Source organism: Panthera leo, chromosome D4, assembly GCF_018350215.1.
Source record: "Panthera leo isolate Ple1 chromosome D4, P.leo_Ple1_pat1.1, whole genome shotgun sequence".
Taxonomy (NCBI): Eukaryota; Metazoa; Chordata; class Mammalia; order Carnivora; family Felidae; genus Panthera; species Panthera leo.
The window spans coordinates 58,435,677-58,453,807 of NC_056691.1; the positions used below are offsets into that span (position 1 = coordinate 58,435,677).

At 47.6% G+C, this 18,131-nt stretch overlaps 1 protein-coding gene and 1 long non-coding RNA gene across 3 annotated transcripts in view; one reads left to right on the forward strand and one right to left on the reverse strand.

Moving 5' to 3' along the window:
• Positions 1-18,131, reverse strand: part of PAX5 (paired box 5) — a 187,754-nt gene that overhangs the window by 152,718 nt on the left and 16,905 nt on the right. For both annotated transcript variants that reach the window (XM_042913784.1, XM_042913782.1), the window contains exons 3-5: positions 15,709-15,906; positions 7,989-8,053; positions 4,428-4,556 (exon numbers count right to left, since the gene is read on the reverse strand). In XM_042913784.1, coding sequence (XP_042769718.1) covers positions 4,428-4,556; positions 7,989-8,053; positions 15,709-15,906 — 392 coding nt within the window. The remainder of the gene's footprint in view (positions 1-4,427; positions 4,557-7,988; positions 8,054-15,708; positions 15,907-18,131) is intronic.
• On the forward strand, positions 1,028-2,660 carry LOC122205411. The gene is made up of 2 exons (XR_006196038.1): positions 1,028-1,373; positions 2,402-2,660. It is a non-coding gene; the product is annotated as an uncharacterized LOC122205411 (long non-coding RNA).

The following is an 18,131-nucleotide window of genomic DNA, read 5'->3' on the forward strand; positions in this document are numbered from 1 at the left end:
TAGGGAAAACTACTTGCAGACATAGGAGGTCACAGAAGCACCTGCTACCCAGATTGTAACAGGTCTCAAAGTCATGGGATCCAAATCAGAATGCCTTCTTTGGCTCTTCTGCCTCTCCTTTGTCTAGTCCCTGATCACACATCTGATGACAGGGAGCTCATTCCCTTCCCAAGCTAATGCTTCCATCCTTGGCCTAGCCTGGCTGTTACCTGAAAGCAGTTCCTTGCACTGAGCTACAATCTGCTTCCCGTAGCTTCCCTCAGCCAGCCCCAGCTCTGCCCTCAGAGGCCCCAGGGCCTTCTCTGCCACCTGAGCCGCACACAGCTCATCTGAGATCAGGACACAGCGGCCACATCCCCAAAGCTGATCTTGGAGGCAAATGTCCCAGGGGAGAGTCCTAGAATTTCTAGACCAAAGGGGCCCCTGGCAATCCACTAGTCTAACAGTGCCCTAACTTTTTTGTTTTTGCTACAGAAGTCTTTATTCAAATAGAGCTTTCTGTGGAAGCCCAAAATACCAAACAGAAACCCTCCTGGTTGAGGAGATTGCCCACTCCCCCTCCTTACTAACTGTGAACCCTCCACAAGCACATGACTGACCCATTCCACCAAGAAGCACTCTTCTTGAGCAGCTACTATGTGCCAAGCACTTGCATCAAAGCCATATCATCCGATACAGTGGCCACTCAGCACACCGTGAGGCTACTGAACGCTTTGAAATGTGGCGGGTGTAACTGAGGAACTAAAATTTAAATTTCATTTGATTTTAAAAACAGAAGCAGGGGCGCCTGGGTGGCTCAGTCAGTTGAGCGTCTGACTTCGGCTCAGGTCATGATCTCGCAGTCTGTGAGTTGCAGCCCCGCGTCGGGCTCTGTGCTGACAGCTCAGCCTGGAGCCTACTTCGGATTCTGTGTCTCCCTCTCTCTGACCCTCCCCCGTTCATGCTCTGTCTCCCTCTGTCTCAAAAATAAATAAATGTGTTAAAAAAAAAAAAAAAACAGAAGCAGTATAAACTATTTTTCCCTTGATAAAGGGCCACCTCCTAGGAGGAGCCTTCCTGGATCCCTTTGGTCAAAATCTGCCCCTCCCTGCCTTGCTCTTCTTCCCCTCTGGTGTCACCGTCCATCACAGCACCATCTTACACACTGACCATTGGAGGGACTTTGGGTTTGTCAGTCCTGACCCCAGTCTGTGAGCTCTAGAGGGCAGGCCCTTTGTGACTAGACTCTGTAACCACCCACCCCTGTCCTGAGGCCTGGGCATGAGAGTGGCAGCAGGAACTGCCCACAGGGCAAAACCGAAGTCCTAGCTGGAGATGACTGCAAAGTAGAATCCACCTTGCAGAGCCTCAGTCGCCTCATCTGAGAAATGGGGGTGAGGATTCCTCTTGGCCTCTTCCTCTTGGCCCTTTGTGCCTCTCTTCCTCATAGCTCTTCCCTCAGGCTGTCAAGGGCTCCTGTGAAAAACAGTGCCGTGGTCTTCCGCAAGAGGCCAGCCCTCCAGTGCGCCCAGCAGTGCTGGTTTCTGACTTTTTCATCACGCTCTCGGCAGCATCCAACCTGCTGACCAGTCCCTTCTGCTTGAAACTCTTCCTCACACTGTCCCCAGGCTCTGCCCAGCCCCAGGCTGCTCTACCTCCCAAGCATCTCTTTGGAGGGACTGAGGGTAATGAGAGCTGGGGGTGGGGAGGGGATTCCAAGGAACTGGGGCCTTCAGGGCCTCTCCAGCTGCTCCCAGCTCCCCAGGCCACACCAGCTGTGTGGCTTTGACAATGTCACAGAACTCTTTGGGGCCTCAGTTTCCTCCCCTATAAGATAGGGGTGACAATTTCTGCCTCTTTAACTCCCCCTGAAGCCAATGCCAGGATCCAGGGAGATAGGGAGGGAGAGAGGGAAGGAGGGTGGGAAAGGGTATCCGGGAGCACTGGGGAGTAGTCCTTCAAGGCAGTTTGCTGATGTGAACAAGGGCACTTCTGCCCACCTCTCTGCTTTAACACACTCCTGGTGCTGCAAGGGGAGAAGGGGCTCTGGTTGCCATTTGGGGCTCCCACTCTTCCCAATCCTGTCGGCTTCCAGGACCATCAAATCATTGTCCCTTAGCCCCCGGAAAACGGACTAGATCACTTCCCAGGTCTTTCTGGAGATCAGTACTTGGTCTCAAAGAGTATCCAATCCTACATCTGATCCTTGATGCTCTCATACAGCAGCCCCAGCCCATGGTCACCTAGGCTCTACTTACATACCTCTAGTGACAGGGCACTCACTACCTACCAAGGTAGCTCCCTTTGCCTCAGACCACTCTCATATCTACAAGTTTTTTCTTACACTGAGCTGAAATTCTGAATCTGATGCAGACTGGCCTTGAAGGCCAGACAACAAAGTCTCATTCCTCTTACCTTCCAGGCCAGCTCTCCAAATATTTGAAGGCAACAGTCCAGTCCTGCTCATTCTTCTCTTTGTTGTATCGAAACAACCCTAGAGGCTCAAGGTGTTCTCCAGGGGCTGTAATATCCAGATCCCCGCCATTCCAGGTGACACCCACCCGGACACATCTCAATCTGTCACTGTCCTTCTTAAAGGTCAATATCCCAACTGGGCCACAGTCCTCGAGAAATGATCTGATGGCACAGAGCAGTCTAGACCAACAACACCTGCATTCTGACCACTCGATAGCTTTTTTAATTTCTAAATGTTTATTTATTTTGAGAGACACAGTGCGTGCGAGCACAAGGCAGGGAGGGACAGAGAGAGAGGGAGAGGGAGAATCCCAAGCAGGCTCCGTGCTATTAGCACAGAGCCCCATGTGGGACCCCATCTCACAAACCTCGAGATCATGACCTGAGCCAAAATCAAGAGTTGGACGCTTAACCGACTAAGCCACCTCAATGCCCCCCACTCGATACCTTTTAAAGCAGCACGAGAAGCTGAACAGTGGCTGATGAGCAGAAGCTAAAAGCCAATATAATGCTCCACAAACACAGTAAAACAGCTGCCCCTCCCCCCAGTGCTCCACAAACACAGTAAAACAGCCCCCATCCCCTGCCAAATCAGGACCTGTTTGGTGATAGACATCAAACTAGATTTTTTTTTTTTAATTTCTCCAAAAGTCTGTGCCGGGATCCCTCGGCCTGTGAGGGAGTCTCACACAACCTGCCCCTCCACTGTGATCAAACACAGCCGGGCCCCAGCTTGGGCACATCTGCTGTGAGTGCAGGTGACAATGGCAGAAAAGATGACAGCACCAACCCCATAAACCAACAGAGATGGTAGGCCCACTGCCTCCTGCGGTAACACAGCACAACCGCCCACTGAGTTAAAGACTTCTGACATCTGCTCCGAGTGTCTAGAACAGGGGAAAGGGGTGAGGGAAGTTCCAAAGCCGTGAATCATCCCCCCCCCCCCCGGCGCCCCCACAGCTCCAAGAGGAGGCCAGAGATCCAGCTTCCACACTGCCCAGAACACGAAGACCACAGGCCAATCCACCGCTGGGCTGACTCAATTTTCTAGTTACAGATCTTAAGTACTTAGGCATGTGCTCACGAGAACACACATCCCTTACAGGGAGCCGAGAAAGGGAATTGTGCTGAGGAACAGAATAATTGAATCAAGATTTCTGTCACGCAGCTCTCAGGCCCTAGACCATAGGCGTTTTTTTTTTTTCCCCCTCTCCTGGAGAAGGTCTTACAGACTCCCAGGGGTTCGTTTCTCCTCTCAAACCCATTAACGTCAGCTGCACTGGCAGCCCATCAGGGAACAGAAACCCAGGTTAAGGTAGGCCTGTGTGCAGGACAGAGATGGCCGGCTCCCGGGACCCAGGCAGCAGGCATACACAGGGGTTCAGAAAAAGCAACTGGGAAGATTGTCATCTTTGTAATCCCCAGGAGGCCACTGCACTCCTTCCTTCCAGGCCCAAGGGCAGAGATGAGATGATTAACTTCCTCAGCCCCCCACCATCGCTGCCTTCGTCGTCAGAGGCCTTCTGGGAGAGCCAGCTGGGAGAACCCACCTGCTGACCCCCTCCGCCCAGGTGTGTGGCTCTCACTGCAGGGCACCCAGCACGCCCTCGGCTCCCAGGCTCCCCAAGAAAGGAGACAAAAGGCCTTGCACTGTACCCTGCACACCGTGCCCTTGGGCATCAGATCTGCACACAGGTTTCTTACAGACCACAAGGCTCAGAACACAAGGACTCTGCCAGGCCCTCTTTCCTTCACCCAAGGGGTGAAGATGAGGGCAGACTAACGAGAAATCCGCAATCCCAGCCAGTACCCTGCCTGCCTGTCCCAGGGCACCCAGCCCCTTCCCGTGTCCACCCGCTCTGGGGACTCCCGGTGCTCATCAGGCATCTTTGTTTCTACTCCTCACTGACGGCCCCACAGCAGATCCCGTCCGGTCGGGTCGCCCCGGACAGGACCGCAGAGGCATCTCTTACCTTCATCTCTCTTGCGCTTGTTGGTGTCTGCGCTGGGAGACGTGATGCCCAGGATACCGCTGATGGAGTACGAGGAGCCGGCCGAGTCCGTGCTCACCGACGACACCTGCGTCACGGAGCCCGTGGACACTGTGCAGAGGGAGAGGGGCTGGTCAGGGCCCGGCGGGAGGGCTGTGGGGGGCGGGCGCTTTGCCGGGCAGCCGGCCAAAACAACAGCACTCACCCTACACTGGGCTGGATGCCACTGTTTGCGGAGCAGCGGGAGCGCGGGATGCAGTGAGTGTTCGCGGAGGACACCCGCCCTATGGCAGCGTCTACACCTGGGCGATGGGGGCAGCCCTCGGGGCATTTGCCCCGGTTTTCTGCTGCTGGGGGGATGCAAGGGGGAGCACGGGCAGCTAGGAGGGCTGACGGTGCAGAAAGGCACACAGGACAGCGTGAGAAGAGCAGTAGCTCAAATCCTGTCCAAGAATGCAGGAAGCAGGGGAACGGCGAAGAGAGAGGGGGGAGCTGGGGCCTACCACCAGCCAGCCTAGACCACTCATTAGGCAGCTTCATTCCCTGCTTACATATCCACCCATCCACACGGACATAAATACCTGCACACTCATACACTTAGCCAACAAAACTCCAAATGGCAAACTGTTCCTTCTCTTTACAGTTCCTCACTGTCTTTTCTCCTTCTAGTTTACCTGGATTTTCACATTCAATATTAATTATGTAATAATGATAGGCTATATAATAGAATATATATTGTGCACATATAATATATACTGATATGTATAATATCATAATGATAACTGATGTTTTCTGAGAACTTACTCTGTGCCAGGCATCATTGAGGCATTATTTTATTTAATTCTAAGAACAATCTTGTAAGGGAGGTGATGTTGTTATCTCATTGGAAAGGTAAGGGAACCCAGGCTTCAGGAAAGGTAAGCGACTTGCCCAAGGCCACAGAATCCAGAAACTGAAGTCTGAACCCTTACAGTAATCTGCCCCTCGTTAAGTAATAATGAAGAACAATAATACGCTTCACATTAATGCCTTGCTTTTCATTTGACGGTTGCAACAATGTCAAGTGCTGTTATTTATACTCCTGGGTCAAAGGAGGAAACTGAAGGTGCCATAAAGTGAAGTGATTCGCTAAATGTCATCTAGCCAATAAGCAGTAGCACCAGCACTTGGCCTCAGGTCTACTGACTTAAAGTCTTGATTTCCCCTGCCCAGAAACGTGGGCTGAGCTCAGTGACTTATTGTGACTAAGGCCAGGTCTCTACATTCCTAAGGATAAGAACAGGGGAGGGGAGGGGAGGGGAGGTTTTGCGCAAGTTTCACTTTAACTCCTAACCCCAGAGTCCAGGGGAAAAGAGCAGCCAAGTCGGCAGGGTCTTCTCAAGCTGTACAGCTGAATTTCCATTTCTGGGCTGTGGGAATTCTCTCTTGGTTCATTAAAACCTACAAACCAATCTCTGACACATTTCCTTGGGCTATAACTAGCTGGAGGCAGGTGGAGCCGCCTTTGACTCTAAAGTGTAGGAAATTACTAGAAATGGTGGTGTTGCGTGAGAAGCTGTTTGTTGCTTTCCTGGGAGCATATCCAGCTCTTGCTCCTACAGACCTAGAGGGAACAGGGCCTTTCTTCTTATATCTGAGTTAGATTTTAGATCTTCCTTAGGAGACACAGAAGTAGAAATCGTTAACTTCTCTTTTCCTTCACCAGAAGAAGCTCCTCAAAATAGATTTATGCAAATCTCACAACCTTTTCTGTATTAAGGTGCAAAGAACAGAGGAAGAAAGAAGATCACACGTCATTTGGTACTTTAAAAACCAACAAGCACATATAACCAAGGCTCGCCATGTTGCTGACAGAGCCAGCGATAGTTCTGGTTATCTTGTGATTGTGCCAGACTCCAAAGACCCAGGTTCCAATTCTGGCTCCGTCACTTATGAGCAATGTGACCTTGGGCTAGTTATTTAATCTCTCTAACTTCCATTTCCTCACTCCTCAGTAAGTCTGTAAACGATAAAGGCCTGGACGCATACAAGGTACATTTTTTTATAAAACTTTCCGAGACAAAGCATTCTGCTGACCTACAAGTAGAATTATTCCTCTAACCCAATTGCAAGAATATTATCGGGTATTCTTAGTCTCATATTCATTGCTCCGTCATCCGAAATAGTTAAAGCTACAAGGGAAATCTCAGCCACAAACATTTCCCCAGGAGCCCTCCTCAACCCTCTTCACACCAGCTCAACAGAGCTGGTAACAGTTCCCTGCCTTTGGCTCACACAGCATCCTGTATTTCCTTCTTGAGCCTTATCTCAGTGTTTTGCAAACTTCTCTTCGTTACATTCCCCTATTAGACCGAGAAGCCCATGAGAATGGAGATTCTGTCCTGCCTCCTTTATAACACTAGTCTCCATGCAAAGCAGGGGCTTAGCAAACACTTTTTGAATGGATTCCTAAATAATTATTTTATGGAAGGGAGGAACTCTCTCTTACCTTTATCCACAGAGGCAACCATGGTGGATCAGAAACCTCAGGGAGCACCTAGTTTGCGCACGTCAGTCCGCAAATGGGGAAACTGAGACTCAGAGAAGTAAAGGGACGTACTCACTGGATGAGTTAATGGCAGAGCCGGAACTATAAGCCTGCCTCTGCCCATCCCCCATCACTGCGGGGGGGTTTCTTCAGTTAAAGAGGGAGTGACAAAGGTGGGGAAACATTACACAGTCTGAGGCATTATTAAGTGACATTGACCGGGACTATCAGAGGCTTACTGAACTGAATGGTCAGCACTTTCTTATAGTAGAATAACTTTCCCCCCAGAGGTGTTCCCTTTATCCCAAGTGGAGAAATAATATGTCTTAAATAGACACATGTCATTTTCATCTCACAGTCTTTTCGGGGAAAGGACAGGCAAGCGAAACTTCTGAACTCTTTAGTAGTTGGAAATAGGACCCCCAACCCTTATAAGTCATGCTCACTCAGACTATCTCCCATGAGTATCAAAAGCCCCACTGGCAGTTCTCGACAGTTCATGGAGTACATGAGATTGAAGTGAGCGAGAGAGAGAGAGAGAGAGAGAGAGAGAAAGTTTGGGAAGTTTTGCCACATCTTCACTCAAGACTGCAAGTGCACAAAGAATTGTAGAAGGGCTGGTTGATAGAAGAAAAAAACACATTCAAAACTACTTACTGACTAATGATGCAGAAAATGTTATGAATAAGTATCCCTTTCTTGATTTATTACTTTAATTATCTGACATTCTATAGACCCCCATTAGTGGATTTTTTTTTTTTTTGGCTTAGATTTCAATTTTCTGTCTCATGGTGAAAGCTATTTATCATAATAATCAGTAAAATTCAAAACCTTTTAGCAGTATTTATAAAATTCATTTACCAGGTTCAGCCCTTGGAGAATGACAAAGAAGGCGCATTAGTACGTGTGCCGAAGTGTTTTATGCAGAATTATCTGTCCATAAGAATGATTAAAAAGTTCTTTAGAATATTTGGAGCCCATTAGATTTTTAAATTTTTTTAAGAAGTTCTTCTTACCTATGCTGTGACTGGAAGCTGGGACCGGCTGGTTCGGGGGTTGTTGTACTTTTGTCCGGATGATCCTGTGGACAGTTGGGGGAAAAATTAACGGCTATTTACCACCACAGAGAAGAGATCTCAACCAGTTATGCACGGAAAAGGCCTGGCAAGCTGGGGCAGACGAGGAGGGAGGTTATGACCCCAGATTGGGAGTGTAGGGGGTTAGCAGCACTATGGACTAGTCCCAATTCAGCCCCTAACTCCCTGGGTGTCTTTGGGTAACTTGTTCCCACCCCTCTCTGGGCTTCAAGTACCTCTTGTGTAGAAAAAGGATGACACATTAATGTTACAAACAGACATTTTTTTCTCTGGAGCAGCTCCAGTTCCATAAGGAACTCCCTGAGGGACGCTAATAGGGACTTTCTTCCCTTTCCTGGACCTCTGCCCACCCCGCCCCTCGGTGGAATGAAGGGACTGAACCAGGTGACCTCTCTGTTCCCTGGGGGCCCACGTGCTCTGGTTTCTCTGCAGGAGAGAGCCACAGGAGAGAGCCACGTCCCCACCCATTAAAAATTACCAAAGGAAGCAGATGCATGTTGCTCTGAAATTAGAAAGGGTTAAAGTGCTGCCGGGACAGGCCTGGCTTTGCTAAGAGGAAGCCTCCAAAGCTGCCGTGTACAAAGCCACATGGTTAGGCTCCAATAAGGCCAGGAGCCGGGGGTGTGCTGGCTTGTCTTTCCAGAGACCTTGCCCTAGTTCTAATATGATGAACTTGATTGTGACCCTGGGCAAGTCCATTCTGTTGCAGGCCTCCATACAATGAGGCAGTTGGAACAGACCACTCTAATTAAATCCTTTTTTGGGGAAAAAAATCTTCAAACAAAGCCCACTGTATGAAAGGGATAATAGTGGTACTGCTTTTCCTTTGCCCCGGCAGCTCTGATGTTCTTCTGTAGGACCTTGGGCTCTGAGAAGCTTAGCTTATAAATTTCTGTCTAGAACAGCACACTCATATGGGTCTCCCCCGTGAGACCCCAAGCCCTGTGTGTCATAGCGCAACCAACCAGGGCTGGGCCCAAAGTCCCTGTGGGATCTGCACGAAAGCTCCTTCCCTGAGAAGGGAAGCTTCTCCCTTCTCATTAGGGAGAAGGGTGGGTGGTAACAGAATGTTCAGCTTCTTTGGAGACGTTCTACTCCAGCCTCCAAGGATCACCTTTTAAAAGAACAGTTATTAGGGTTTTTCTTAATTATAAAAGTACTTTGTGCTCATTGTAGACTATTAGGACGAGAAATACAAAGAAGGTATCTAAAATCACATTTCGATGTACCTCCTTTATGCTAACATTCCTACGCATATTAGGAAATACCCATTTCCTTTAACAAAATCAAGATTAAATCGCGTCCATGGTTTTGTATCTGGCTCTCTTCACTCAGTGTTAGGTGAGAGGCTTTTTCACATTCCAGACCGTTATTTCTGGAAGTTCAAGTTTCAAGCTGCACTGAGTCTCCAGCTTGTACAAATGGAGAGGAGTAAGGATACCCTCATTGGGTTATGGTCTCTGCCCTCAGAGATCTCACAGCTCAGTGGCGGGCACCGAGGCCCCTCAGCATGCTCAGCTGAGAGCCTGAACGGACATTTCTGTTCACACCACACAGCCCAACCACAGGTCCCCTGGAGTCCAGGCCCCTGGAGCCCCCAGGGCCTTTTGCCTTTTTCTTATGAGTCAGCTTAAGTGTTACTTCAAATGCATTCAGGGTTGGTTTGTTTCCTCCAATATTCAAAATTCTTATTTTAACTAAACAAACATGGAGCATATTGACAAGGACCTGGGAGTGAGATAGTCTTTTGGACCACCTGGAATTAAGTTAGAATCTGATCTAATTTTTGTATTTGTGTGTATGTCACCTTTTCCAAGGATACATGTGTGTTTGTCTACAGAGATATAGCTCAATGTGAGTATCTGGCTATACAGATATAAATACAGTTTACCTATATTATGGGTTATGTACATATAAATGTATGGTAAAATATATGAGAACTATTTCTCATATTTATTTCCTATAAAGTCCTAGCTTTGCAGAGTATTGCTTGGCCATTAAGTTTGTACCTAGGCAAAGCAAAGAAAATTATGTTTTCCTTATTTTTCTTTTAAAATATTTATAAGCCATTTGGTAAAACATTATTAATTGTTACAAATCATTAAGAGGCCACTGCAGCATACTGATTAAAACCACAGGCTCCAGAATCAGACCACTAGAGTCTGAAACCCAGTTTTACGATTTGCCAGCTGCATGACCTTGAGTAAATTAACTCCTCTGTGCATCAGTTTCTTCATCTGCAAAATGGGACCAAGAATCATTCCTACATCATAGGGTTATGATGAGAATGAAACTAATCAATTACTTAGAATAGCAGCTGTTGCACAGTAAGTTTGCTATAAATGTTAGCTGTTATCTTCAGCAGTATCTTCAGAAAGATTAAAGACCAGCTTCAACCTTAAAAGGTTCATATTTTCTACAAATACCTTAAAAACACATGAGATCCCCTTGGGAACTAGGGAGGGGAAAGTAGCCATCCCCACACCCTATTTTAAGGCTATAGAGGAGCTGTCCTTTATAGGCAAGACCAGGATTGTAGGGAACCCTCCAAAGCTGTCCCCAGGGATAGAGATTTTGCCCATCTGCTTGCAGCAGCTGCCAAAAAAAAAAAAAAAAAAAAAAAAGGAACAAAGAGCATTATCTTCCACTGAGAAGAAATGGTAGTGGGAAGGACAAGACTAATTGAATCATAGCAATTCTAAAAAAAAATTTAAATTAACAAGCAATCGTCAAGACGTGTCACAGTAAGAGTCATACTCCGGACCTCTTCTAAACCAGAGACAGTCTGGTTACCTGGCAGTTAACACTAAAGGGTTTTGCCTTTACTTCACTGAGCATGAGCATGATCCTGGGTGCCATGTGAACATCCTAGATGGTCCAGCAGAGAAGGGAATTCAACAATCCACCAATTCCTGCAAATGAGGACACCAAAGCCCAGAGTGCTGAAGTGACTTGCCCAGGGTCACACAGCAGGTCAGCCCAGACTCCCAGCTCCCATGCTCGAGCAATTTCCTTTGCACCACATTCAAAAGAAGTGGCCCCTCTGCTAAATATTTCCTATAGGAGACATAAAGTCTATTTGGATTCCAAATCCATTTAGAAACTGAGGGACTAAACTTCAAGGGCTTCAGGTATTACAGGCATTTGTAAGGATCCTATTTCAACATCACCCTCACTTCTTTGAAAGGCTAGGTCTTCTCACACACATATTCCTCCATCCCCGCCCTCCATTACACAATTACATTGAAGGAGAAAATCATGGTGCCTTTAAAAAGGAAATAGGAAGACAGGACTGAAGATATACCCACATCTACTGCACTGGTCAAACTGCCATTGGTGCAGTAAGAATCTTGGGTCATCAGCTGTGCTAAGAATCCCAAACCAAGGGTCCAACTGGGCCATGCTGGGAGGGGGCCCACAGGTGACACCCAGGCCAGCAACTGATGTGGAGAAGAAAGAGGGGAATGGGTAAACACTCTCAGAAGTCTTGCTGCCCAAGTTCAGATTAAGAGTAGACTTTACAAACTGTCATCCCCAGGCCACATCAATTCCTGAGTGAGTTTTGTTTGGCCTGCACAGTCATTTGTTTTATTTGAATTAGTTGCCAATAATTGTAGGGTGGGAGCTTTTACATAAATACACGGATTTGTAGCTTCCCTTGAAAAATCGAAACACCTAGCAATCCTGATCCCACGTTCTCACATGACAACAACCAATCGTTGCTAAGTGGAACCGTCCTTCTAACTGGGAGTGCCACTCGCAGTCCCCACCACTTGGCCCCTGATTTAGAGATCCAGGACTGGATCGGAAGGAAGGCTCCATTACCGGCTTCCGTCAGCTCTTGGACAGTCACCTCCCACTGACACTCGGGCTGGATTCTAAGAATCCTTGGTGCAGGTCGTGCAGCACCCCCAGCCCTTTTTTGTCCTTAGGAAACCACATAAACATGATGGCTCGTGTCCCAGCAAATCTCCCACATGCTGAGCAGAACAGGTTCCGTGTCGCTGAATTCTGTGTCAGTCACGGGTTCCCAGGCTGCTCTCCCAGAAGACAGCAGAAAGGCATACACTGGTAGGGGTGGATAGTGGAGACCACACTGCTGCCACCGGAATAGCTACAAATCCAGCCACCATTCCCTCCTTAGCTGTGTGAAGTAGGGGAAGAGTGAGAAGTTGCCCCCGGGGAGGCAAGAGCTGGGAGAGGAATCTGTGGACGCTCTTAGATCATGATCATGTTTTGCGAGACAGTTACTTGGAAACTGCACCCGTTTGAACGCAGCTTTGGAGAGCAGCTTTGCCTTCATATGGAAAATAAAACTGCACGCAGGGATGGCTCAGGTTTTCTTGGACGGGGCAGGGGGAGGCGGGTGGCGGTGGGAGGGAGGCACCAACAGTGTCCTTGTTCATCTGCATTGCTGGCTTGGTTGGCTAAAGACACAAAGAGCTCTGAGTGAAGTGCCACAGTGTGCCCCCAGAGAAGAGCCCCCAGCAGGGTGCCCAGGAGAGGGCTGTGGGCCACAGAGGGAGCTGCAGACAGGCAGCAACGCGCAAAGGCTGCAAGGTGCGTGGACATGGTAGGAATGACCATTTTACTCCTCCTTGCCTCTTTGCTCTCGGATCCTCAGTTCTGTCACGGGTAGAATCCTACAGGGCAATGGTGGAAAGAGACAGGCCCTCCTCTTACTAACATCAGGGGACCCGGACTCTACTCCCATCTCTACCTCAAAATCATCATTCCTCTACACCTCTCTTCTGGGCCTCAGTTTCTATACCTGCCAAAGAACAGAGTTAAGCCTCGAGGGCTACAGGAGACGACAGACCTGAAAACACCTCAGAGGCACAGCCACCGTTGTGAACACACAAGAGCCCCTGAGGCTAGCCACAGCCCCAGCAACCAGCAAGCAGCCGCCCAGCGCAACTCCAAGCACAAAGCACCAGCTGGTCCACGGCTTCCCTAGACACTCGTGCAAGTCCTGCCTCACGGCCTCCACTGCTCCGTCGGGCCACTGTGCTCTTTTCACTTCGTATCTTCCTTTCAAGTAACTTACGTTTTGACTTAGACTTACTTTATGAGGCAATACGAGTTCTTTACCGTAAATGGGAGGGATACTTCATAAAGTTCACACTCACTGGCTTGGTGTTCCAGTTATATTTTTCTAAAATACATTTAAAGCAAATTCATCATAAATAGATGACCGTTTTCATCCTTGTATTACAGAAGATATAAGCTGGAGCCCTGCAAATGAGTTATGCTCGTCCTGTAAGGCATTTTTTTTTTTCACTGAAATTCATTGCCACCATTTAATAATATGGAGATTTGGAGGGCACCTGGGTGGCTCAGTCGGTAGAGCGTCCGACTCTTGATTTCGGGTCAGGTCACGATCTCCTGGTTAGGAGACTGAGCCCCGTGTCGGGCTCTGAGCTGACAGCACAGACTCTGCTTGGGATTCTCTCTCTCTTCCTCACTCTCTGCCCCTCCCCTGCTGGTGGACTCGCACGCTCGCGGGCGCATACACACTCTCCCTCCAAATAAATAAATAAACTTAAAAAAAAATCCTGGAGGCATTCGGCTGGAGCTGAGAAGCACCTACCCCTTCAGTAACTCTCGTGCTGTCTGGTTTCCCCCAGACCCCACCTTTCCCTATCACCTCATACCTAGCCTTCTTCACTTGTTACATTACTGCCTGCCAACAGCAGGCATTAGGAGCTTGGGACCCCCACAGGCAACCCAGGGTTATCTTTCAAACCACCAATTACACGTACACCCTACATTGGGAAATCTGCGGGCCCCCAAAGCCTGACCATGGGTTTGGTGGAGGTTCCTCTGAAGAGAAGGCTTCCGTTCCCCCATTGCTATAGGCATTGTATGCCTTACTCCACACAAGGGCTCTTGGAGACATGGGAAAAAGTCATGTTGCTCTGTGTGACGGTAATCCTGCAACGTGCCAGAAGTAGGGGACTCCCAAAGCACACTGGAGCCCCTCATAACCCAGAAGAACAGAAGTTATCCCCCTCCCCACCCCAAACCCACCACAACTGTTGCTATCTCCTCAGCTAATTCAGGTTGACCAGAATTCTCATGCATGCCTGAATGCCATCCTACGCAAGGAGGCCCTCTAGAACAGAGACTACGAGACAGTGTACCTGGTGCCCCTCTCTGTGGTCTGTACCTCACATGATGTCAGGACCAAGATAAAGACTTGCTGAGAGAAAGGAAACAGGCTCATGGCTTATGAAATAGCAGGTCTCAAAACATCAAGAGATGCACTTACACAGTGATTCTGTGCATTCGAGTCATCACAGAAGGAACAACCATCAAGCCCAGAAGGGATCTCAGGGACATTCTAGTCTGACCACCTCTTTCTGCCGGGGGGTGAGGGGTCTGCTATGCCCGGACAGGCTCTGCATGGACAAGGGTAGTGTGTGACCTTAGAGAAATGGGAACCATTCAAGTTTTCAGTCAGCTGGTTCTCTTTTCTTTGTGGAGTTTAGAGAACAATCATTTCTGTTCACCTCACAACTTCATCCTTGACTTCTATAGGTTTAACGGATTTGAGACTTTGCCGTTTACAATAGAAAATTTTCTTTTAAAAAAAATTTTTTTTAATGTTTATTTATTTTTGAAAGAGAGAGACAGACAGACAGAGCATGAGCCAGGGAAGGGCAGAGAGAGGGAGACACAGAATCCAAAGCGGGCTCCAGGCTCCAAGCTGTCAGCACAGAGCCCGACACGGGGCTTGAACTCACAGAACATGAGATCGTGACCTGAGCCAAAGTCGGGGGCCTGCCCAGCTGAGCCACCCAGGTGCCCCTATAATAGAATACTTTCTTTCAGAAATTTTTGGAAGCTCTGAAAGCTCCATTAGATATATCCTGGATCACACTTCAGAGAAGGTGCCGCTGTGGCTCCCAGGAAGATCCCATGCCTGGTACTCATGGTATTTCTCTGGTTCTTTCTCTCCATGGGTGACATTGAGGGAAACTGGGGAGAGAGCAGCTCCCTAACTCTACAGCATCTTGGTGTCCTGGACGTCACTCTTGGAGATCACTGACCTACATCAGGACCACCAAGGTTCTGGGCTCTTAAAGAGAGGAAGAGCTTTGTCAGGGTGACACTTGGAGTTTGTGGCAGAACTGGGACAAGGAACCAAATCTCTCAACTTCAAGTCCAGGCTCTGTTTTCCACATTCAACGGCTCAACCTCTGCCCAAACTGGAGGCAGGGATTTTCTTCCTTGGAAGCTCTGATTTATATCAGCCAGTGCGGAGACCCTGAGCACGGGCTGACAAAGAAGTGACATTTGTCAAGGCCTGATCAGAACAGTTTGCTGCTAAGTGTCCCACACACAGAGGCGGCGGTAAAGGGAGAGTGACAGAAATCACTCTGGGCTCAGAAGACTCTCAAGCAGCCTGGGTACTGACATGGCCTTCCCTCCCTGAGCCTAGGACCCCTGCTTACTTTGGAAAGATAAGAAGGGCAACAGCGAGATCAATCTAGCCCCATTAGCACCCCTCTGTCCAATAACCCCTAAGGGGCCTGGATGAATGGAGAGACCAGACTTTTAGGAAAGGCACTCACAGAGCCTCCAGGATGCCCCATTCCCCCCGATCCCTAGCCCCCCACAGGCACCAGCCCCTCACCTGTTGATGGAACTGACACTGGGCACCGTGTCATTGTCACACACCCGTTCCGCCAGCAGCCGGTCCCTGATCTCCCAGGCAAACATGGTGGGATTTTGGCGTTTATACTCAGCAATTTTTTCCACCACTTTGGGCGTGGCGACCTTTGGTTTGGATCCTCCAATTACACCAGGCTTGATGCTCCCCGTCTCATAATACCTAGGACCCAAGCAGAAAGGAGCTTAGCCATGAGGAACCAGCAAAATGGATGTTTGCAACAAAATAGCTACTCTGTCCAGAAAACATCCAGATCTGTGCTGTCCAATTCAGCAGCCCTAGGCTAGCCATATGGGGCTTTGGAACATCTGAAACATGGCTCATTTGAATTGAGGTGTACCGTAAGCATAAAACACACACAAGATTGTCAAAATTTAGTATAGAAACAAGAAGGTAAAATATCTCATTAATAATTTTTATACTGGTTATAGGCTAACGTGATCACATTTTTCATATACTGGGTTAAATAAAATATATAAAATCAATTATACCTGTTTATTTTTCCTTCTTAAATATGCTACCAGAAAATTTTAAATTTCAAACGTGGCTCGTGTTATATTTCTATTGGACAGTGCTGGTCCAGACACTATGCATTAATTAGTTAATTAACTATCACATTTATCTATCATTTTACAGTTTACAGAAAACTTTGAAGTCAGCTTTCCCATTTGATCCCCACCACAGTTCTAAAGCACATAAATATTTTGAATGAATAAATGAATGAATAAGTGCATGAACAGGTCCCCAACTACAGGTATAAAACAGAGATCCATGAAGGTTAAAAGGCTTGCCCAGGGTCACAGAAGGTCCATTGGCCAAATCAGGACAGTGGCCTGGCCCCCGAGCTAAAATTTCCCCCACGAAAGTTGGCTTGTACCTTTAATTTACCAGTACTCCCATCCCCTAGCAGATTCCATCTGCATTCTGTGACACTATCCCTTAAGTGCAACTTTTTTTTGCCATAAGATTACAATGATAGCCTTAGCCTAAAATGAAAGGAAATGTTGGATTCCAGAGTTAACTGGAAATATGTGTTATATACAAGTCAAAACCCAAGCAATCAAAAAAATAAATAAATAAAAACCAACCACAAGTCACCGCAGCTCTTCCAGAGACCTCCCCTGAGGTAAATCGCTGTTTCTAAGGACATTTCCATGCTATCAGCTCTTCCTCGTTAACACAAATAGGATGTCAGGGTTTTACAGTAAAACCGAGACCGGGGAGAAGAGTGCCGTGAAAGATCATTTCAAGGGAAAAAAATGACTTGATTCCTTTTCTGAATCTGAGCCTTCACTGGATGTCTCTCAATATTTACAGAGGAATTCTTGACTTCCCCTTGCAAAAGAGATTATCTTGTAGTTGAGATTTTTTTTTTAGCTAAGGAGACATTTTAGAACTGACTGGTAATTTTTTTTTTTTTTAGGTAAACTCTATGCCCAATGCGGGCTGGAACTCACGACCCCAAGATCTAGAGTCACGTGCTCTACCAACTGAGCCAGCCATGCACCCCAATGACTGGTAAATTTTCACCCTAAAGAGTTTATAATAGGTAAGGCAAAGAGACGATTCTCCCATGGGATGGGTGGGAAGTGTTACCCAAGACCCAGTGACTAGTCACATTTAAAGAGATGCTGAGGGGTGCCTGGGTGGCTTAGTCAGTTAAGCATTCGACTTCAGCTCGGGTCTTGATCTCTTGGTGCAAGAGTTCAAGCCCCACGTCTGGCTCTGTGCTGACAGTTCAGAGCCTGGAGCCTGCTTCAGATTCTGTGTCTTCCTCTCTCTCTCTCTGCCCCTCCCCTACTCATGCACTCTCTCTCTCTCTCTCTCTCTCTCTGTCTCTCAAAAATAAATAAACACTTAAAATAAATAAATAAAGAGATGCTGAAAGTCTCAGCCTGGGGAAATCCAGTTAGGGCCAACCTAATGGACATTCTAGAAACAGATGAAATAATTTGAGAGCAGTGATATGGACGTGGAAATTCTGTTTTTCATTGAGAAAAGTGAGTCATGTTTAAATTTGGACAATAAGGCAAAATTCAACCTATTCCCCCCTTCTGTAATTACTGAAAAATTATTAGTCACAGTCTTTAAGAAACATCCAAGAAAACACTATTTTGTCAGAAGTTTAGAAAGGCAGCTAAATCAAGGCACACAGCAATCTCTGCAGCTTCCAATTATCCTTCCAATTTTACAATAAAAAGTCATTTGTTACTATCAACACAATAACTCATTATTCAGCACAGGGCTCTAAAATTTACAGAGTTCTGCCTCAAATTATCTGGATCTCCACGTCAATCCTAAGGGGCCAGCGGGGTTTTACGGAGGGGAAACTGATGATTAGAACAAGTGCCTTGCCCAACTCCCTTTTGGAAGCCAGAGGCGGTCCC